Raw genomic sequence first — 24212 nt, forward strand, 5'->3', positions numbered from 1 at the left:
TGGGCCACTTTTCTTTTCTATCCACATTCACTCCCTTGGTAGTCTCAGTTTGGTGTGTTGGCTTTAAATATCATTAACAATGCTGATGACTCCCACATCTGTATCTCTAGCCGGGACATCCTCCCTGCACTCTAGGCCCAGAAATCCAATTGCCCCTCTGAAAGTTCGTCTAACAGGCATCTCAGTCTTAATGTGTCCTAAAATTAAACTCAGGATATTATTTCCAAAACTTCTCTCTTTCGTCCTCATCTCCATAAACTGGCAACACCAATCTCCTGGTTGCTCAGGCCCAAAGTCTTGGAGCCACCTTTGATTACTCTAATGCTTTCATATCCCACATCGAATCTGTCAGGCGAGCTTGTCAATTCTAGCTTCAAAATACACCCAGAATCCATCCACTTCTTACCCACTACCTCATGACCTCCTAGTGCATCACTCCAGGAGGACCATACATATATTAGCAGATGGGAACAGTGCCTCCTGGGCTGTGTGTGATGGCTCTGGATCATCTCAGTTCAAGCCATCATCATGTCAAACACGGATGACAGCCATAGCTTCCTAACTGGTCTCCCTGCTTCTCCCCTTGCCTGCTTATGATCCATTCTCAACATAGTAGTCACCAGATTAAGTAGGTCAGATCACTGCTCTACCAAGAACCCTCCAATGGCTTTTCCTCTAACCTAGAATAAAAGAAGAGTCCTTATGACGAGCTATGAGGTCTGACTTAACCTACCCCGCCTTCACCATGACCTCTTTCACTTTTCCAACCACAATGGTGTCTCTATGGTTCCTTGGACATGCCAAATAAATGATGGCCTCAGGGCCTTTGCATCTGAGATTTCCTCAGGGCCTTTGCATCTGGATTGCTTTCTTACCTCCTCTAGGTCTTTATACTCAATGTCAAGTTCTTGGAAAGGTCTTCTCTCACCACCTTTTTAAAAATTGCATCTCTCATAATGAGCATTTGAATACCTAATCCTGAATTGTACTCCACATCATTAAAATTAAAATATTTATTTTTTTGAGTTGGAGTCTCACTCTGTCGCCCAGGTTGGAGGGCAGTGGCCACTTCCAGTCACTGCAGTCTCGACCTGCTGGGCTCCGGTGATCCTTTGGCCTCAGCCTTCCAAGTAGGTGGAACTACAGGCGTGCACTACCACGCCCGGCTAACTTTTTGATTTATTGAAGAGATGAGGTCTCACCAAATTGCCCAGGTGGGTCTCAAATCCGCGGGCTCAGGCAATCCACTCACCTCAGCCTCCCAAAGTGCTGGATTACAGGCTGAGCCACTGAGCCCGGCTGAGCCCGGCTTTTTTTTAAAATAAAAAAAATAAAAAAAAATTGCATCCTTCGTGTCCTCACATGCCCTCTCCCCATTCCTTGCTTAAATTTTCCTCTTAGTTGTGATCACTATCTGAATATACTTTATGCTTTACTTATTTATCTTGGTTATTTGTTGCCCTGCTAGAATGTAAGCTCCATGAAGGCAGGAATTTTTGCCTGTTTTTCTCACTATAGGATCTAAAATGTTTCCTGCCACATATAATTATATATCATTATTTTAAGCTGTAGAAACAAATATTTGGTCAGAGTGTAAAAGAACTTAACATGGGGTAGGGAAAGGTTTTAGAGGAGAGTTGGGCCAAGTAAAATCAGGAGTTTAAAAATAAGTGGTGGGCCGGTCTTGGTGGCTCAGCCTATAATCCCAAGACTTTGGGAGGCCGAGGCGAGTGGATTGCCTGAGCCCGTGGGTTCGAGACCAGCCCGGGCAACTTTGCGACACCTCGTCTCTACAATAAATCAGAAATTAGCCGGGTGTGGTAGCGCACATCTGTAGTTCCAGCAGCTTGGAAGGCTGAGGTGGAAGGATCGCCGGAGCCCAGCAGGTCGACGCTGGGGTGGCCGTGAGTGTGCCATGACACTCCAGCCTGGGCGACAGAATGAGACTCCAACTCAAAAAAATAAAAAAATAAGTGGGAAGTCAAGATACACAACTTAACCTTCAGGTTATAGTCTTAACACTAGTCATTGTTATGTTCCCTAGCTCTTTGTTTTGTGGTTGCCTGTGAGGATTAGATTTTAAAATTCATGGAATATGAGAGTTAGAAAACATTTCTGAGAACACCCTCACTTCACAGATGAGGAAGTTTTTCTTCTAAGTTGTGTTGGCAAGGTTTTACATTATTCATTGCAAGGAAGACATGGTCCGGAGCTCTCTTATGTTAACGTATGACAAGCGCAGTCCTGGAATGCGGAAACTGGCAACTGAGGTAGGGGCAAATCCTTTGCCATAAAAAGACCAAAGTGGATCTTCCATCCCAGGGTTTTCAAACAAAGACTATGTCCATAGTTTCGTAAGCACATATTCTAAGGAGCAAATGTACTTTTCCACTTTTGTTAACTATTACTACCTAACTTATTTCAGACATTAAACCGAATGAAAATAAATTAATGGGTTAATATAAAAAGGGATTCAATTGAAGCACATTCTTTTCCAGCTCTATAGCCTAATCTCAGACTTTTAGTTGCCAGGTATCTCTTTGACAGATAGGGAAATCAAAGACCAAATAAAGAGCTAATGAAGTTAGTATCATTGATTTTATTTAAAAATTTACTTTTGGCTGGGCTCGGTGGCTCAGCCTGTAATCCCAGTGCTTTGGGAGGCCGAGGTGCGTGGATTGCCTGAGCCTGCAGGTTCGAGACCCGCCCCAGCAACTTGGCGAGACCTCATCTCTACAATAAATCAAAAATTAGCTGGGCGTGGTAGTGCGTGCCTGTAGTTCCAGCTACTTGGAAGGCTGAGGTGGAAGGATGGCCGGAGCCCAGCAGGTCAAGGCTGCGGTGGCTGGGAGCATGCCACTACACTCCAGTCTGGGTGACGGAGTGAGACTCCAACTCAAAAAAAAAAAAATTTACTTTTAACAACAACAACAAAAGAATTGAATTATCAATGTTTAAAAAATAGTGTGTAATGCTTCCAAATGCTTAAATTTTTTGTTTTGAATACTGTATCAGACTTAGGTCAGAAGCAGATGATTACTTCTTTTCATCGTAACTAATCAGTTGACTTCTAGAAACAAAACATCAAGACCTTTTTTGGGGAAAAAAATCACATATATATGTGTTTTCCTAGATTTGCATTTGTGTATATTTTACATAGCACAAAACTAGGAATCTTCTCTGAGCACATACAGAAATTGACAATGGCAAAAACAGGTGGCCTATAAATTTTGTTAAATGTATGGAAAATCCAGCATGGAACTAAAAACTGGTCCGAGATAAAGTACATCAGAGGATGTGCACATGGAATGGTAAGAATGGATATTGCCTGTTTTTATTAGAGTCCAGTTCATGTTATATTATAAATTTATCTTTATTTTCTTTTAACTTAAAGGAAAAGATTTTGGTTCTCATTTTTCAGAGAAACTAAAGCATAAAGGAAAAAAGATGATGAATATTAATAGTTATACTAAATAAATATTTAGTTATTGGCCAAACCACTTATAAAAATGTATTCTATATATTGAATTAATGACCTAGAGTTCATTCAGGCAACTGTGTAGGGGATTAATTTCTTTTTGTTTCAATTAATTTGAAAAAAAATTTATACATATATAGGTTTGAAACTAAATTTCTGAACATGAAGAGATTTCTGAACATCGATTCTTACTATACATTTCTTTTATCTCGCTTTAAGTTCATTCATTAATTTTTTAGTATATTCATATAGACAAAACAAATAGAATGGGTGAAAAATAAGAAAAAAATACTTCATGAACAATTTTATTCCAAAAATAAAATTTTTAAATGCTTTAAAAATGAGACAAAAAGCAGACCAATTTAAATCACATGGAAATCAATGTGTGTGCTTTTTGTTCCTATGGTAGAATGCAATATTTCTCCTTGATTTTTGTATTTACTAAAAAGAAATACAAATGTGTACTTAGTGGCTCTAAGGTCTCTCTCGGAACTCATATTCTATCATTTTGTGAAACACAAGATTGAAATTACTTTTTCTTTTATAAAGCAAAGAGATGTGATATTTCCTAACAAGTAAAATGTTACAGAAATATTCACTTACCACAAGACCATCTTGATTTTCATTGAGCTCAGAAAGTTTATTACTAGATTTCTGACGTTTAGGTTTGCTTCTTTCTCCAATATAACCAGAAGTATTTTCATGTAATTTTTCAGCTTCCTGAGTATTCAAAATACAATCATCAGGACTGCTGAGCCCAGAAGGAATATTTTCTTTGTTGATAAATCCCCTTGAATTTAAAAAAAAAAACAAAAACTTAATCTTACTTTAAAAGGTCAAATGGACATTTAATGATACTGTTACTGCATCATATTATACACAGGAAATCTGAAGAATGCCTAGAAATTACAGTTTGTGTCTTTGATCAAAATCTGAGTAGAGTGCTGTTCCTGGGACTGCTTGGTGCCAAATAAATCACATTGAAAGAGAAATTATTCCCAGAGGCAAACTGGCAAGGGCTATGTTTCTACCAATGAACAGCTCTGTGTTTTACCAAAAGTAATTTGTATTCAAATAGGGAGAACAGTGTAAGTTTACATTGAAGTTTCCCATTATTCACGGTAGATGTTTATATATATATATTTCAATTTTATAAATTAATATAATGTATGGAGAAAAATCCGAAAAGAAAATACTATATCTTCCATTTTAGTAGTATAGAAAGGCATATTTAAATCTCACTGAATTGGATAATTTGGGGGAGAAATCACAAAAGTTAATAAAAACTATGGAATACAAAGCATTTTAACTGAAATATTAATGTGTTACTTCCGAGGACAGGGAGTTTCAGAATGCAAGCTTATAATGAGGTCTTTCATGATTTAGTTTTAGAAGTAGATATGAATGTCACAATTATAAAATTTAATTCATTTAATGTTCAGAAACAGTTTTAAGTATTTTAAACATTCCCATAATAGGTTTTCACAAAAGTAAATTACTTAGCAAATTGGATTAATGCTCCTCTTCCCGCAAAAAGAACCCATGTCAAAGAAAAAACTCACCATCAGCACAGCATCATGTAGTAAGGAACAAATGAATGAGACTTTACTCTCTTTCACGGTATGACTAAATTAATGTACCTCCCTAAACACCTAAAGCTGTATCTTGAAATAAATGAGTTCTACTCAGTAAAAATAGCTACCATATTTTACTTTTGGTTCAACCATATCCAAAAGTGAAAGATAGCATTAAATATTTATTCTGCAATCTAAATTCATATCCTTAGATGGACTATCATGTAGGCAAAACTATGAATTAAATATTATCATAATATTTTCAAAGTTATACTATCTTTGGTAATTTTTAGCACTCTATATTTAATTTAGTCATATTTTCTACAACCTTAATGTGAAAAAGATATATTTGGTACAATTGTATAAGAGATGTATGCACACTTCCAAGAAGTATTCTAAGTATAAAATAATTGAAGACAGGAGGAAAAGCTGGTAGGGACTAAAAGCAAGCACATATACTCATGCGAACACTCTGAAATCTCTCCCTTCCATGCACCAAGAGCAGTGCCTCCTGTGGACGGCTGCATGAGTTTGGTGTAAAACTCAAAATCATTTGTTTTACTATTGGTATTCTCTCTTCTTATCATTCTTCATATTTTTCCAAACTCCTGGGGCATGCATCCAATGATAACTTTTTAAAAAAATTTTAAAATATGGGGTATAATTCGTGGTTAGGTATATACATGGTCATCATACAGGTAAAGTGTGGGTACCCTTACTGATGCTATGTTCTCACCCCCTCCCCTGGCAGTGTCCCACTATTGCCAATCCCTTTCTTACAGTATTATGATAAATGTTCGGGGTTCACTTATGAGTGCATACATGTGGTACTCAGATCTTTGTTTCTGTGATAAATCATTGAGTATTATACACTCTAATTCTATCCAGGTTGCTGCAAAGTTCCTAATTTTGTTTTCCTTTTTTTTTGAGTTGGAGTCTCACTCTGTCACGCAGACTGGAGTGCAGTGGCTGCTCCTGGTCACCGCAGCCTCGACCTGTTGGGTTCCGGTGATCCTTCCGCCTCAGCCTTCCAAGTAGCTGGAACTACAGGTGTGCGCTACCACACCCAGCTAATTTTTTGATTTATGGTAGAGATGAGGTCTCGCCAAGTTGCCCAGGCGGGTCTTGAACCCGCGGGCTCAGGCAATCCACTCACCTCAGCCTCCCGAAGCGCTGGGATTACAGACTGAGCCACCGAGCTCGGCTTTGTTTTTCTTTATGGCTGCATAATATTCCATTGTGTAAATGTACCACATTTTCTTTATCCAGACCACTTTCGATGGGTAGCACGGTTGCTCCCATGTTTTGGCTATTGTGACTACTGCTGCAATAAAACATCATGTGCAGGTATCTTTTTTAAAGAGTGATTTGAGTTCTTCTGGGTATATTCCCAGAAGGGGGATTGCTGGGTTGTATGGAAGATCAATTTTCAGATTTTTAAGAAATCGCCACACTGTTTTCCACAGAGGTTGTACTAGTTTACATTCCCACCAACAGTGTAGAAGTGTTCCTTTTCCCCTACATCCTCTCCACCATCTGTTTGTTTCCTGAGTTATTGATGGTCATCCTGACTGGAGTTAGGTGGTATCTCAGTGAGGTTTTACCAATTATAACTTTTCAATGGAAGGCTTTTTATGCTTGAAAGCTGCTATAGACTGAGTTGCGTGCCCTCAAAATTCATATTTGGAAGTCCTAATCCCCAATGTTACCGTACTTGGAGACACGGCCTATAAGGGAGTAATTAAGGTAATTAAGAATCATATGGGTGGGACCCAAATCCAACAGGACTGGTGTTCCTATAAGAAGAAGAGACATCAGGAGAGTGCACACAGAGGGAAGGCCATGTGGGCAGGTGGCCATCTGCAAGCCAAGGTGGGAGACCTCACCAGTAACCAAGACTGCTGGCAACTTCACCTTGAACTTCCAACCCCCAGAACTGTGGGAAGATAAATTTCTCTGTTTTAAACCACACAGCCTATGGTATTTTGTTATGGTAGTCCAAGCAGACTAATACAAAAGCTAAAAACTATTCTTAAAAATCAGAAAGCAAAGTTTATTTTATCCTCTTTGAGTAGTGAAGAAATGACTGGAATAAGTCCTGTCAAAACATATATATAAAAATCTGACCATGCAGTTGTGCTCATATGGAAATCCTGTTCTCCCCACAGGAAAGTCTGCTTTTATGTATAGCAATGTGTCTCAGTCACGGTACCTATGTGGCTGTGAGGGGCACGTGTACACAATTCCTTCCTGCAACGTTTCTGTCAGGCTTCTATTGCAATTGACTTTAATTTGACTGAACATAGATCTCTGGGCTTCTTACTTTTATTATTGAAGTTTTATTTCCAGTTTTTTTTTTTTTCAGGGTTTACTCCTCACCCCTACATATACAATGTTCCAACATAATGAACTATGTATTTCCCAAAGACAGCATGCTTTTCTTTTTATGTTGCATAGGATTTTAAAATAGTATTTGCATAACAAAGAAACATTTGAATCAATTTTCCAGTTCATTGTGTTTTGGAAGATTGAAACCATTTTCACCTGAATGAGTCTTTGCTTTTTTAAAAAATTTATTATGAATTTTCTCAAATATATACAGAAGTAGAGAGACCATCACAAGAAACTTCTATATATCCATCATCAAAATTTCACATTTCCATACACCTGGAAGATGGGAGATTATTTTTCTAAATGAATAAAACTGAACATTTTTACATAATAAATATTTTCCTTAAACTTTAATGTTTTTATTGTAGCAAATAATAATACAAGCCTGATATTATTTCCTTATGAATTTAGACAAATAGCAAATCATTCGAACCAAAATTAATGAAGTGTTTATAGTTTTAGTCTAACTCCTGTACTGTTATTTCAAAAATCTACCATGATGACTTCAGTAAGACTTTATTGACTCTTTTATCTCATCTTGAGACATGGTCATGATTGGTTTAAAAAATATATATATACATATGTGTGTATATTTGTATATATGTATCTCTTAAATATATATATTTACACATATTATATATATTTTTTTCCTATAGAGATGAAGTCTCACTATGTTGCTTAGTCTGGTTTTGAACTCTAGGGCTCATGCAATCTTCTTGCCTCAGCCTCCCAAAGAGCTTGAATTACAGGCATGAGCCAGTGTGCCTGGGCTCCAAAATATATATATATATTTTTTTGAGTTGGAGTCTCACTCTGTCGCTCAGATTGGAGTGCAGTGGCCGCTCCTGGCCACCACAGTCTCGCCTGTTGGGCTCCGGCGATCCTTCCCCCTCAGCCTTCCAAGTAACTGGAACTACAGGTGTGCGCTACCATGCCTGGTTAACTTTTTGATTTATTGTAGAGATGAGGTCTCGCCAAGTTGCCCAGGTGGGTCTCGAACCTGTGGGCTCAGGCAATCCGCTCACCTCGGCCTCCCAAAGCGCTGGGATTATAGGCTGAGCCACCGAGCCCGGCCTCCAAAATATTTTTAAATTGGTTGCTGCTCTAAATTGTTAGAGGCAAAATAACAGATAATAATACAGATTTCTATTTTTCAAAATACTTTTAAACCATTCCAAAAGGCTAATAGTTTTAAGAAGAATATTATAAAGTCAAGCTTAATCTTTCCTCATTTTTTTAAGCAAAGCCTGGCAAAATCTTAGATAAATGAACCAAGTATATATAAGCAAATACCATGAAAAATTCACGATAGGATGCAATAATGATTCTTAACCTTCTCATGATTTATGACTCTCCTGGGGATGTTGGAGAGGATCTTTATAGCCTCTCATGGAAAGGAAGAAGGTTAAATGAGGAATCCTAGACCCAAGTGGAGATGCTGAAAGCATCGGTCTGGTGGAAATATCGGCAGCAAGGAGGTGAGGAAAGGAAAAGAATGGAACTGGAGGAAAACCAGTGAGAGCCCTGGAGCCAGGAAGGTGAGTGAAAGGATAAGAGGACCCTCTAGGAAGAAGGGGCAGAAGAGTGAGAGGGAAGAATTTTGGACCTATCGTCAAAACTGGGTCAACAAAATTAACAGATCTGGAGCCTTGAGAGACAAGGGCCTCACTCCTCCAAAGTCTTGGAGACCTTAAGAGCAGCTGCTGAGTGTGGGCTGGAAGCTGAAGAAGGACTATCAAGACATAATTGTGACCTGGTGGATCAGGTTAGGATGGGTGGGGGGAAGCGTGACCAGGAGGATGAGGCAAACAAGGAGCATATAGAGGGGGTGGAATGTTTAGACCACGCAACAAAGAAAGAGAATAAATATAGTGAGACTGTTTGTAAGTTACTTTGGCTGTATATAGTATCCCAGTAGTATATACAAATGGGAGACCCCCAAAAACCTGTAATTTATTTATAAAAAATTGTGTATTTATTCTTACATGCTTAAATTTCAGTCACTTTCAAAATATTCTCCGTTGGATATAACACACCTATCAAAATGCTTTTTCCTTACCAAAACAGTTTTAAAATAATCAATTTTGATGCCTTTTAGGGCTTCTGTCATTTTTTTGTTTCATCTTTTCCACATTGGCAAAATGTTTCCCTTTGAGGAAACAAAAAAAAGTCGCTCAGGGTAGAATCAGGTAAATAGGGAAGGTGAGGCATGGAGGTCATTCTGTTTTTGGTCAAAAACTGCTGAAAACTCAGCACAGTGTGGGCAGGTGCAATTGTTACTTACTCATCATGAAATAGGCAAACGTGTTCAAAGAATCTCAAAAAAAAAAAAAAAAAATTCAGTGAAGCTGAACACAGTCTCTCACAACAATGCTAGCAGGTATACTGATGCTGATGGGTTCCTAAACCATTTACCTAAAAGAGGAAGCCTGGCCGGGCTCAGTGGCTCAGCCTGTAATCCCAGCACTTTGGGAGGCCAAGGTGAGTGGACTGCCTGAGCCCATGGGTTCGAGACCTGCCCGGGCAACTTGGTGAGACCTCATCTCTACAATAAATCAAAAATTAGCCAGGCGTGGTAGTGCGCGCCTGTAGTTCCAGTTACTTGGAAGGCTGAGGCAGAAGGATCACCAGAGCCCAGCAGGTCAAGGCTGTGGTGGCCGGGAGCAGCCACTGCATTCCAGTTTAGGTGACAGAGTGAGACTCCTATCCAAAAAAAAAAAAAAAAAAAAAAAAAAAAGGAAGCGTGCACTGCAGGGGGACTGCCCTCCAAAAGAGAATTCCCTTTTTTGGGGGGGTCATCCTCATATATACATGTATATCATAAGATTCTCTTATTGAATGCTCTGTGATTTTACCAGAATGAGCAGTGAAGGGAATATCAGAGAAAGGAAAGGCTAGTGTCCACAGATCCAGTCTTTAGACCATCAGTCAGTCTCTACCGCTCCCCACCATTTTGTTCCCCCCGATGCTGCTAGTCAACAACAATCAAGATGAATCATGCTGGAGATGTCCCTGGGCTTGGGAAACTCTGTATGTAAATGCTGCAGGAGAGGGTAGGCTGTATTTTGCATTTCTCTGCCCTGTCTGGCCCCTGTCCATTTTTTATTTTACCCACTGGCCGCCGCCAAGCACCCACCAGCACCACTGTCACTCTCTGTCCTCTCTGTCATGCTCCCCACCGCTTCCAGCCTCCACCTGCTATCCCTCTGTCCAAACAAAGAGGGTGGAAAGCAGGATATCGTGACACACTGAGGATATTTTTAAAATGCAAAATGTTGCTACATATGCTTCGGCAAAACATGAGGCAGAGGATAAAAACAGTGTTAAATGAATAATTTGTACTTGCTGGGTAACACAATATAGGCAGTACACAAACTAATTTTACTTCTAAACACTTTCTAGAAACCCTTCATCAGTAGCTAATTTTAAATGTAAATATCTCTTGTATTATAATTTTTCTATTTTCTAAATGGAATATTACAACTACTCCTTCTACCTACCAGCTCTAAGACAAATGTTTCTTTAAAAAGTACTGCATATGTTACTTGTAAGTCAGTGGGTGATGTCACTGATATTGCTTTGTTTCTAACATTGCATTTGTTAATAGAACCCTTAAACAGCTCAGTGAGGTACAATGTAAAATTTATTTTTGTTTTTCTTTAAGCAAGAAAAGGTTTTTTCCATTGAGATTTTAATGTAAATTATGATGAGAAGGATGGGTGCACAACTATTATATATCCATAAAAATGAAAAATTAAAAAAGAAAAAGAATGAGGGGGACTAGAGTTTGGTTTGGTCTTTGACATTTACTAAAGAGTACAAAATAATACATATGTAGGGGCTAAGTGAATAAAAATAAATTTGGAACTTTTATGGGATATATATAAATACCTGTAAAGTCTATTATCTATATATATTTAAATCATGATTATTAAATAACATGAATGGGGATTGTTCATCTGTATTTTATCAAAATTTTAATGGGGAATAAAGCTCCCTGTAATACTATTCTTAAAATCCATGCTATGGGAATGTCTTAAAGTTAGTCATTATTATGAAGAACTTAAGCTTCTCTTTTTTGAGTAGATTTAAGCCCAACCTTTCTTATACTAAAACATAATCAAATGTCAGAGTACTATAGGAATATTCTACTATTTAGTCAAGTAACTACATTGGAGAAATCTGCTGGCTCATAAACTAATATAGCAGGCAACTTAATGTTGTTTAATAAGGAAAAATAAAAAACACCTCTAGATAGGCATGTGGCACCTCTCTCCTCCCATGGTTGAGAATTACCCTAAATAAGATATTCATGAGGAAGTCATAAAATGTTTCAAATCAGAGGTGGTTTCCTACAACACACCAAACATCTAGATGAAATGGAAGCATTTATGTCATCACCTAGGAATTTCCAAATGTCAGTTAAGTGTAGAACGATCAAAATGAAAACTCAAAGTTTTAACCCAACTGCCGACAGGAGGGAGGACTAGGAGGTGTGACTATAACACAATGACTAATTTAGGTGTATTATTTTAAAAAGAAGAGAAGACTCGAGTAAGAAGAAGCATCAGTGCCGACTCACTTGTCTCTACCATGTCGAGCTTCATCTTGCTCTTTGGATTGACGTCGACGCTGTCTGGTGGATGTGGCAGAAGATGCTGATGATGTTCCAGATTCTGAGTCCTCTGAACTTTGACCTCCAGAGTTGTTAACATCAAAAAGATGCTGCTCTACAGCTGACCGGATGGTTCTTTCTAAGAGTCTAGTAAAAAAGAATACAGAATCATTTAAGCAGTCAAATTTATCAATGGTTGCCTTAAAAAATATGTGCCCATAATTAAGGGACTATCTATTTCCAGTGAAAACGCTTTAGGACTTTGTGAGCAAAGACAGGATATGAGGTATTAATCTATAAAACATTTGCAGCATACATTAAAAACAAACCTAAACTGAACAATTTCTACCAATTTGTGAGTCCAGGATTGCTGAAATGCTTACGACAGGCCTAGCAATAATTATGAGGCATTCAGGAAACAAGGGTCACTTAATACAAGGAAGAATGAGGAAAAAATTTTTCCTCATAGAATAATAATGGACCTATTTTTATAAAGACTATTTCCTCCAGTTTTCATACCAGTTCTACAGAGGAAGACGTATGATTTGCAAAGCAAACTGGCACAGATAATTTTATGGTGGCTATTAACTATGCAGAATCCCTTTAAGATAAAATTATATAGGAAATAATGCTACTTAGAAAATACTCACCAGAACAATTACAACTCATAACAGCATGGCATAATCTTTCTAACCTCTACTCAATTAAATTGTGATGTAAATAATTGAAGTTACAGTCATGAAAACACCTCAAAACATGGAAGCTGGAAGGATAGATTAACTTTGTTCAACCTGAGGAAAACAGGTAAGCACAGAAGGCTAAAAAGAATGCATATGAAGCTAGAAATGGTATCATTTTAAACCTGCAGATCTTATCTTTCAGTGTGTGTTAACCTTCTTTTGTTGCCACATTATTTCATTCTGAATAAACTGGAATGAAAAATTCTTAATCTAGACTCCTCAAAGCAGGTTCTTCTTTAGTTGAAAAAGAAACGCTGGCTGGGCTCGGTGGCTCAGCCTGTAATCCCGTGCCTTGGGAGGCCGAGGTGAGTGAATTGCCTGAGCCCGCGGGTTCGAGACCCACCTGGGCAACTTGGCAAGATCTCATCTCTACAACAAATAAAAAAATTAGCCGGATGTGGTAGTGCGCGCCTGTAGTTCCAGCTACTTGGAAGGCTGAGGCGGAAGGATTGCTGGAGCCCAGCGGGTAGAGGCTGTGGTGGCTGGGAGCGGCCACTGCACTCCAGTGTGGGTGACGGAGTGAGACTCCAACTCAAAAAAAAAAAAAAAAAGAAAAAGAATCACATATATGTTTTTTAAATGTTCAGGTGGAGAAGTAGCATGTACTTAAATAAAATGGGTTTGAGAACTTAAAGAACTTTAATTTTCCAAATGCCATTTTATAATAGGTGCATAGTTATTTCATTCAAATTTTATTAGAACTATTTTAAGACAACAAGCAAGTATAGTCTAATTAACTTGGGCATTAGAACTGTTATACTTAGAACTCCATGTCCCAAGTGATTCAAGATGACTTAATGGTGGTACAGAGGATTGTCAGTAAAATAGTATATACATAACATACAGTATACCTAACATACAAATAAGATATTCATGAAAAACGCATCAAATGAATTAAGCCGGAGGCAGCTTCCTACAACATACCAAACATCTAAATGAAACTGAAATACTCAGACCAAACCCTCACCTCTGCCAAACTATCCAAGACATATGAGAAGGAGAGGTCAGTAGGAAACAAAAAAGGCAAAAACATGTTAGTCTGGAATTGCATGAAAATGGACAAAGCTAAGGAGGTCAATTCTGCCCTCTGACTGTGTTCTCTCCCAAATAAGGAAGGAAAAAAAATCCAAATCCATTCTATTTGTTCCCAATTCATTCCAATTAGTGAGTCTTTGAATTCTTCTCTCTCTCGCGTCACCTCCTTTCTGTCTCCTACACATGATCCTTGCCAACGGAAGAAGCTCCCAAAGGCCCACACATGTTCCAGCGAGAAAGGAAAACAGGTAGGTAGGTGTGATGGAAACAAACATCACAAGGAGTGATTCATTCAGTCATTCGATAAATATCTATTTAGTGCCTGATATGTGTCAGACACTTTTCCAGGAGTTAGGGAGACAGCAATGAACATGGCAGATAAGGTCCCTATGTTTGTGGAGTTGACATTCCCAAAGGGAAAGACAGAGAATATGGGATTTAATTTCCAACAGTAACACATTCTCCAAAACATCAAGCAAAGTGTTGGAGAGAGAATGTGGGTAGTCAGAAAGGGATTCCTGGATGAGAGGATATTTAAACAAAGAACTAAGGGTAAGACTGGTTAACTTCCTGGTCAGACTGAAGAACAGCCAGTGCAAAGGCTCTGAGGCAAGAATATGCTTGGCCTGTTCTGGGAACAGGAAGTTGTGAGGATGAAGCATAATACAGTCAGAGGTTGGCTAGGACAGATGACTGAGTTTAGATTTAGTCCAAGTAAAAGTGGACACCTTTGGAAGAAAAAGGCATTGGATAACATAATTAAGAGAGCACTGCCACAGCCCTGTGAAGAAAGGACTTGTTGCCATCACTAACTTGCTTTCTTCTCATCATTCCTATTAGAGTATAAAGTCCTTGAAGGCCAAGTCCAAGTCTTATTTGACATTACACATCTAACAGGTACTGGGGTGTGTGGCAGGCACTCAACCAATGCAGGCCCAATAAAATGAACAAAGTAGGAAGCAAAGACATGGTTAATAAGTTAACCTTTAATTATGTTCTCCATCACAAGATGTCTCCCAAAGCACATAGACTACCTGGCAAATATTAATTGACCCTGACATTATTTTTAACAAGGTAAAAGGCTGATATTTTCAAATGTTGGAGTTGTCTCTATTCACACACATATAAAAGCTCAAACGAGAATGCTTCTAACTCATTTCTCTCCTCTGTATAGCTAGTTTAAAAGCCAATGATTGCTTATAATCTTAATCTGCTAATTCTGTCCATCACTGGAGTTGCTTTATTCTGTTTAATAACTGTAAAAGGGCATTAGAAAAAAAGCCCCAAACACAAAAACCCAACCCCAATAACTTACTCTCCAGTTGTTGAAACACTGCTGACTTGGGATACGTGAGCACTGCAGAAAAGAAGCAAAAAGAAAGAAGGTCAGGTTAGATAAAAGGTCAGAGATGGGGAACCCAACGTCTGAAGGGATCACAGGCTGAAAGGAATTAGCCGAGTCCCAAGTGACCCACAGATGATGATGAACCATCCTATAGCAGATGCCCATTTCATTTGTTTCTAGAAACTGAGATGGCTCTGTTTGCTTATTCCTGAATAACTGACTTTTTCTCCTTTTTGAGGATATCCATTGCTGACAGTTCCACAACTGCGCTTGGAAACCCTACTGTACGGCCCTAGTTCAGGTCCTTTTCATTTTTTTGAACGTTAATTTAGTTGCTGCTGACTGCCTTCCTATCACCTGCCCTACCTACTTCCTGCTTTTCCTAGGCTAACTTTATCCCTTCCCTTCACGCCTCAGGTCTGTAGACAGAGCATCTTTCTAAAAATCTGCTCGGAAAATGCAGAGGGCAGCAGGGGCCATAGGAACAGAGAACAAGGAACCGATTTGTTTTCTACATAACAATTTCCAAGTCATCTTTTCTATGCCACTTTTTCTTTCTAAGTTTCTCAAGATAGAAAATATCTCACGTTTCATCTTTTTTTGTTTGTTTGTTGTTTTTGTTCCTGTTGCCCAGGCTACAGGGCAGTGGTGTGATCATAGATCGCTGCAACCTCCAACTCCTGGGCTCAAGTGATCCTCCTGCCTTAGTCTTCCATCTTAACACTACTGCCCCGAGTGCACCACCACATCGGCTAAGTTAAAAACATTCTGCGGGGGAGCAAGCCCTTTGGGTCCTCTCCCACTCTGTCCTCTTAATAAATCCTGCTTTCCAAAAAAAAAATTTTTTTTTTTGTAGAGACAGGGTCTCACTGTGTTACCCAGGCCGATCTCGAAACCTGGCCTCAAGCAATCCTCTTAATCTTGGCCTCCCAAAATGCTGGAACTATAGACATGAGTCCACCATGCCCAGTCAAATGTTTCATCTTAACACCTAATTTATAAGCCCTTTGTTGAGCATTTATAAACTGCCTCTACTTTCCCATTTTCTCTAAAGCCTGAATTCTTTTAACAGTATTAAGAAGCAGTCAACATAAAGCGGGATGATACAATTATGGAACACTAGTTAGCACCGTTCAGAACCTGTCCCCTCATGCCTGTGCTTGAGATCACATAACCACGAATGTTGAGTCTGGCAACTATTTTAATTGTATTAATACCATTACATTCTCACATTCTGCCCTCTAGCGTTCAATCAGCCTCTAACTCAAAATTTAAAAATAGATGTGGCCAGGCGCTATGGCTCATGCCTGTAATTCTAGCCTTTTGGGAGGACGAGGCAGGAGGACTGATTGAGCCAGGAGTTCAATACCAGCCTGGGCAACATAGTAAGACCTCAACTCTACCAAAAAAAAAAAAAAGTGGTCATGCTTTAAAAAGGAGGTTAAATATTGCAGATTTAAGAAAATCTATAGCCTAACGATAGTTTTGCCTAACAGCTCTCTCCTTTTTTTCTTCCTTCTTTATAGAAGACACTTGAAAGTCAAAGCTGTTAATGATCAATATTGATAGTTGCCTTTCAATCATTCCAAATATCCTAATTGACACTATATAATTTTCAACATATGAATATGTTGCTGGAGAATCATCTGTCAGGTTTTTCTCCCATGTAAGTGTATAGCTCGTCTCTTTCCATTCAAAATCTAAATGCCTCAAGGGATTGTATGACAGTTTCCATTTTCTTTCCTCATGTTGCCTCCCTCCCACTGCTGCCAGCATCATTCCTGCATAGTACTCATTATCCCAGAGGTGGTCATTTACTCTTTGGCTCCAGGTAATTTTTAGTTGAAGCTGCAGCTCCTTGTCATGGCCACAGACCACAGCCAACTCCCAGAAACACTGCATAAAATCACTGATTATACAAACAAGAAAGAAGCATTAGATAATGAAATAAGTAAATAAATAAATGTACCCTAAACATACCCTTACTGAATAACATACTGTATCCAGACACTGTGCTGAGTACTTTTGAGACAGACTTTTTCATTTACTGTTTACAATAACCCTTTGAGGTAGGCACTATCATTTTCTCTATTTTCTGATAAAGAGGTTAGAAGAGGTTAAATATCTTGCCCACAGTCATGAAGCCAAGAAATAGATGAACTGGGATTTGAACCAAGAAAAGTTTTAGCTCAGGGTCTAAGCTCTTAATCACTACACTAGATTGTCTTTCAATCCATTACTCACTAGAAGAAAAACTTAGCTCACTGGAGTCATCTTTGGATGTGGGGAACTGGATTTTACTTTGCTTTTAATCACAATCACTTCTCCTCTGCCTCACAATGCCTGGTATTCATAGTGGTTCCCAGGCTGCATAACCAACAATAAATCCCTTGCTGCTCTCTGTCTTTAACTGGAACAGGCAGTTCTTGCTTCTGATGCTATGTGGTTCAGCCTCTGTAAATTCCACACTGTATAATTAACTCCTATACTCCACCACTCAATACAGTTGCACAACCTTGGTTTTGGGAGCAGGGACCAATATGAATATTAGTAACTCAGGTGAAAACCCAAAGAGAGAAAAGGATGTGGATCTATTAGTTGCTTAAAAAAAGTCCCATTAGTTACTAAGTCCCCTATACCAATCCAGAATGAAGAAATGCATTTCATCTCCTTCTGTCTACACACTTCTGATGTATTCTTTTTGCCTATCAAAGCATACTCTCATATTTTGATGTTCCTTTTTTCGGGGATGATGAGAAGGAGAGGTAAAGAAAGGTGAGGAAGAAAGAGACAAGTACATGACAACAAACAGGACCAGGTTCTGAGATTTAGAACTCTCTGAACAAGCGCTTCTCCAAGCTTAACATGCATAGGAGTCATCAGGACCCTGTGAATACACAGAGGTGATTCAGCAGTTCTAGGTCTCAGGAAAGGGGAACTGACTCTGCATTTCTTTCTTTCTTTTTTTTGAGTTGGAGTCTCACTCTGTTGCCCAGGCTGGAGTGCAATGGCACGCTTACAGCCACCCCAGCATCAACCTGCTGGGCTCCGGCAATCCTTCCACCTGAGCCTTCTAAGTAGCTGGAACTACAGGTGCGCTACCACACCTGGCTAACTTTTGAGTTATTGTAGAGATGTGGTCTCGCCAAGTTGTCTGGGTTGGTCTTGAACCCACGGGCTTAGGCAATCCACTCGCCTCAGCCTCCCAAAGTGCTGAGATTACAGGTTTGAGCCACTGCGCCCCACTGAGACTCTGCATTTCAAGCAAAGCCCTCAGTGACTCTAGTGCTGTTGGTTTATGGAAGACACTGAGTAGCAAGGTTCTAAATCCTCACAACACAATTCTTTAAAACTGCAATCACTCAGATATCATAACTGTGATTTTTTTTTTTTTTTTGAGTTGGAGTCTCACTCTGTCGCCCAGACTGGAGTGCAGTGGCCGCTCCCGGCCACGGCAACCTTGACCTGCTGGGCTCCAGCGACCCTTCGGCCTCAGCCTTCCAAGTAGCTGGAATTACAGGCATGCGCTACCACGCCCGGCTGATTTTTTGATTTATTGTAGAGATGAGGTCTCGCTGCCCAGGCGGGTCTCGAACCCACGGGATCAGGCAATCCACTCACCTCAGCCTCCCAAAGGCGCGGGATTACAGGCTGAGCCACCGAGCCCGGCTATAACTGTGATTTTTAAACATTCATATCTAAGTAATGAAGGTATGCTATGAAAAACTCATGCTAACCTTAGCAAATGAAAAGTCCACACATCAAAATTTCCCTGACAGCTAAAAGAAAAATGATACAAGTCATCTAAATCGGTCATATAGAGCCTTTTTCAGAATGCAAAAGTAAATGAATGAAACCAAACAATCATTTTTGCTCATATATTTATTCTGGGTGAGATTTATGATAAATCTATTGTTTTATGTTTTTAATAGTCCTTTTTCTGGTATATTGAGCTTGTCCATAATTTCATGTTCTTTTAATAGAATTTCCATAAGTAAAGTATTATGAGAAGAGAATATTTTCCATTGGTAATCAGAAAAGAGAAGTTCTGGTTTTGGTTCTGCAGTTAATTAGCTAAAAATCATAGGCAGGTTGTTGGTTAGCTTGGTTGCTTTGGGCTGTTTCTTCATACAGAGAATGAAAGGTCTGGCTAGTGATCTCTGTGCTTTTCTTTTAACTTTAAAAGTTTATCACTCTAGCTCAGATTCAAGTTTATTGCCCTAAAGTTTAAATCATTACAAAAATATATAAATGTATATTTAGTTTTATGACATAGTATCAGTCAATTTTATGGCTTATTAGATACCAAAATGACTTTGATCAGGTATCCATCCAACCACCTCCATAGTTTCTGTGGGATGTACTTAACAATTTACCAATAACAAAATAGTTTTAAGACTATTTAATGACAGCAATAAAGATTTCTCCCACAAGTATAGTTGACTCATGGAGATAATTCTAAGACACTGACCAAAAGGCAATATGAATTTAAATAATAAGCAAATAAGCTAAAGTGAAAGAGGTTTCCTTTATCTGCTTGCAGCTTGTTTTTTTTAATCTCTGCAGTCAGCTAAGAATAATTAAATTTTTTTCAGGGCTCTTGATGGATTTGCTAAGAAAATTTCTTACTCATGCACTATAAACACTTAGCTATGGAAGAGTGTATTTCCTAGTGCTGATAAAGCGAGTCTTTAAACTGGAAAGATCCCAACATCATGGCCAAATTCATTACCCAAGCCTACTGTTAGTGATGATGTAACTGAATATTCTATTAGTGTGGTCGTTTCAAATAGATTCTAAGCCTACTCTGAAATATGTTCTATGACACATTTAAATATTTTTAGCCTTTATTTCTATTAGCAAAACCCAAACTACATTTCCTTAAGCTAATTATGCTTAGCGATATTAGTCTCTAAAATTTGCATGTGGTAAGATGCACAGATGCCTTTTGACAAGTGATTCTTTAATCAGATCTCTTGATTTGAAATAAAGAAGCATACATTTAAAAAGAAAGAAATTTCAAATCTACAAAACCCAGACATCTTGAAAAAGCATGTGTTCTATTTTTCAGTGTGTTATCTTATTTCAGTAAGTTCTCCTCTGTGGCATATAAAATCCTGCCTGTAAAATACTATTGTTTTAATAGGAAACAAGGTTTAACAGAATCATCAGTTTTCTCTAGATTATACTATTTACATTTAATCAATTTTTCAATGAGTAAGCATTAAAATACTACTATGTGATGTTTAAATAAGCTAAGGATGAAGATCAAGTAACTTAATCATCAAAATAACATCAAACTATTAACTTGTGTACTTAACAAAATACAGTACTTTTAACATAATCTTAAAATACTAAAAGCTGATATGCAGCATCAACATTACAAGGTGACTGGAATATTATTCCTTAGTAATTGTGTGATGACTTTCTAAATTACATTTTTTTCAAGATTTTAGTTCATTCTTCATAGTGTCATACATTAAAACACTTCAATCCTCAATAGTTACTCCCTTTTCTTTAACCTTTAGCTATTTTTTTTTTTCAGTCATGGTCTCACTCTGTCACCTAGACTGGAGTACAGTGGCATGATCATGGCTCACCACAGCCTCAACCTTCATGTTTTTTTTGGAAACTAGGTTTCACTCTGTTGCCCAGGCTAGAGTGCGGTGACAAGATCATAGCTCACTGAAGCCTCAAATTCCTGGGCTCAAGTGATTCTCCTGCCTCAGCAGCCCAAGTAGATGGGACTACAAGAGCACCCCACTATGCCTGGATAATTTTTTGTAAAGACTGGGTCTCACTTTGTTCCCCAGGCTAGTCTCAAACTCCTGGCCTCAAGTGATCCCCTGCCTCAGCCTCTGGGTTTGCAGGCATAAGTGCCATCAAGCCTAACCTTTTATTTCTTAATTAATTTTTTTGATTCATCTCTCAATGATCTGGGCATCTATTAACTTTGATTCTTAGTTCTATTTTTACTAATATGGTTTCTTCCTTAGAATAATAGTTTTCAGGTTGGCTTTTCAATCTCTTACCTTCACATCTAACATTATTTCTCTCATAGTTTTTATCTTTATCCTCTTCCTTTTCATTCTGGAAGGGCTTCTCAAGTTTCTCTTTCATCATGCTTTTGATTAATTTTTAATAATTTCTGTTCTTTACTATTTCCAACACAATTTTTAAAAATCTCTGCTAAAATATTCCAGAGATTTCACCTGTTCTTCTGTGTCTCCAGACTTTCAATGCTAAATCTACTCTCCTGTTACAGCTTCCTGCTAACATTTCAGATAGGTTGGCTGTGTCCTTAAGCACATTTGGGAAGATTAACAACATGACTTCTGAAGTTTTCCTCTGAACTATATAAAAATCAATTCTCTGGGTTCTGTTTTTATGCTGAGCCCTCAGGGCAAATCATCCTTTCCCTTAGTTTTGAATTTCTCTTCATAGGTCTCGAATAGTTTATGTTTAGTAGTTCTTAGAGGGAACAATCAATCCAGGCAAAGTCATTACCAACAACCTGGGTGGGTAGATTGTTCTTTTGTTGTTGTTGTTCTTAAATAGTTTATATCATTATCCACTTGACTGTGAGTGGATGCCTCTCTTGGATTTTTACACTTGAAGAGCCACTCTATGAACCTGCCCTAGAACAATCTACAATGCCTACCTAATTAGGTGAACTTGCTTTTTAGCCCAATTCTATAACTAAGCTGGTGAATCAGAAACAAATTTGTAGTTTGTTTTTGTGCAGTGTACACTTGAAAGCACAAATTAAATTCAATAATCTTCTTGCCTTTATCCCATTCTTTTTTTTTTCATAATCAATATTTTTATTATGGTTTTGTGGGGTACAGTTAAGGGTTAGGTGTACAATTACATTTCATTAAGCTACCCTGTTGATAAGAGGTGTTTCCCCATCCCCAGACAGATATTTGCTACTGTGAATCACATCTCCCTTCCCCCCCATAGTTTCCCAGTACCGTCAGTCATTTTCTTATAGTATTACATTGGATGTTCAAGGTCCATTATATGAGTGAGAACATGTGATACTCGGATCTTTGTTTCTGTGAGAGGTCACTCAGTATTATAGACTCTAGTTCCATCCAGGTTGCTGCGAAATTCATGATTTTATTCTTTTTTATGGCTGCGTAGTATTCCATCGTGTATATGTACCACATTTTTTAAATCCAGTCCTCTTTTGATGGGCAGCATGGTTGTTTCCAGGTTCTTGCTATTGTGAACAATGCTGCAATAAACATATGTGTGCAGGTATCTTTTTAAAATGCTTTTGCATCCCAGGGGGATTCCCTCTCCTCTCCATTGTTTTATACACTGAACATTCTAGTCTTTGAATAGATATTGAAATTAAAAAGGTGATGGAAGCCGGGCTCGGTGGCTCAGCCTGTAATCCCGTGCCTTTGGGAGGCTGAGGTGAGTGGATTGCCTGAGCCCGTGGGTTCGAGACCCGCCTGGGCAGCGAGACCTCATCTCTACAATAAATAAAAAAGCAGCCGGGCATGGTAGCACATGCCTGTAATTCTGGCTACTCGGAAGGCTGAGGCGAAGGATCACCGGAGCCCAGCAGGTCGAGGCTGCGGTGGCTGGGAGTGGCCACTGCACTCCAGTCTGGGCGACAGAGTGAGACTCCAACTCAAAAAAAAAAAAAAAAGGTGATGGGGGCTGAGAGGTAAAAAAGAATATGCACAATACTGTTGTCACCGCACAACAATGAGAACGTACTTAATGCCACTGAACTGTACACTTAAAACTGTAGTTTAGATGGTTCAGAAAATAAGTTTGTACACAGTTGGAGGAATGTAACTCGTTTTTCTAGTCAGCACGATCGACAGTAAAAGAAAGCCAAGCTGGTTTTCCCCACCACCTTCTTTCTTTCTTTTTTTTTTTTTTTTGTTTTGAGTCAGAGTCCCACTCTGTTGCCCAGACTGGAGGGCAGTGGCACACTCCCGGTCACCTCAGCCTCGACCTGCTGGGCTCCGGCGATCCTTACACCTCAGCCTTCCAAGTAGCCGGAACTACAGGTGTGCGCTACCATGTCCGGCTAATTTTTGATTTATTGTAGAGATGAGTCCTCGCCAAGTTGCCCAAGCAGGTCTTGAACCCGCGGGCTCAGGCAATTCACTCACCTCGGCCTGCCAAAGCGTGGAATTACAGGCTGAGCCACCGAGCCCGGCCCCCACCACCTTCCTTCTTTGTGGCCATCTGTATTGCTCAGCTGGCAGAACAAGAAGTCTGCAAGGTGAAAATATGTTTCTCAGGCCATTCCCATTGATGATGTGACCTTGGACGTGTGGCTTTCTTTATCACTGCTATACAGCTGTCTCTAGTTAGTCTTTTTTTTTTTTGAGTTGTAGTCTTCACTCTGTCGCCCAGGCTGGAATGCAGCGACACACTCACGGCCACTGCAGATTTGACCTGCTGGGCTCACGTGATACTTCTGCCTCAGCCTTCCAAGAAGCTGGAACTACAGGCATGCACTACCATGTCCGGTTAATTTTTGGATTTATTGTAGAGACGAGGTCTCATCAAGTTGCCCAGGCTGGTCTCAAACCCCCGAGTTCAGGCAATCCTCTTGCCTTGGCCTCCTAAAGTGCTGGGATTACAGGTTTGAGCCACCGTGCCTGGCTCTAGTTTGTCTTTTATATCATCACTGAAGTTTAAATGGAAAGCTGGGAGTAGTTCTATCTGGCAAACACCTATTTAAGCTAGAAGTTTACATTTTACTAAAATCTGAAGCCCACAAAAAGAAGCTCATAGGGCAGCAGGAAAACTGAAGAATGAAGTAGTGAAGCGAATGAATATCAAGGTGTCATTTTCTTCAAGAAAATTATTATTATTGTTTTTGAGTTGGAGTCTCACTCCGTCGCCCAGGCTGGAGTGCAGTGGCACGCTCACAGACACCCCACTGTCAATCTTCTGGGCTCCATCGGTCCTTCCACCTCAGCCTTCCAAGTAGCTGGAACTACCACATCTGGCTAATTTTTGATTTATTGTAGAGATGAGGTCTCACCAAGTTGCCTGG

At 39.1% G+C, this 24212-nt stretch overlaps 1 protein-coding gene across 2 annotated transcripts in view; it reads right to left on the reverse strand.

Moving 5' to 3' along the window:
• FAM13A (family with sequence similarity 13 member A) overlaps positions 1-24212 on the reverse strand; it is a 311993-nt gene that overhangs the window by 57160 nt on the left and 230621 nt on the right. For both annotated transcript variants that reach the window (XM_021710474.1, XM_008054145.1), the window contains 3 exons: positions 15149-15190; positions 12026-12205; positions 4082-4268 (listed from right to left, as the gene is read on the reverse strand). In XM_021710474.1, the coding sequence (XP_021566149.1) occupies positions 4082-4268; positions 12026-12205; positions 15149-15190 (409 nt within the window). The remainder of the gene's footprint in view (positions 1-4081; positions 4269-12025; positions 12206-15148; positions 15191-24212) is intronic.

This window comes from Carlito syrichta, unplaced genomic scaffold, assembly GCF_000164805.1.
Source record: "Carlito syrichta isolate Samal-C Ts95f unplaced genomic scaffold, Tarsius_syrichta-2.0.1 Scaffold289150, whole genome shotgun sequence".
Taxonomy (NCBI): Eukaryota; Metazoa; Chordata; class Mammalia; order Primates; family Tarsiidae; genus Carlito; species Carlito syrichta.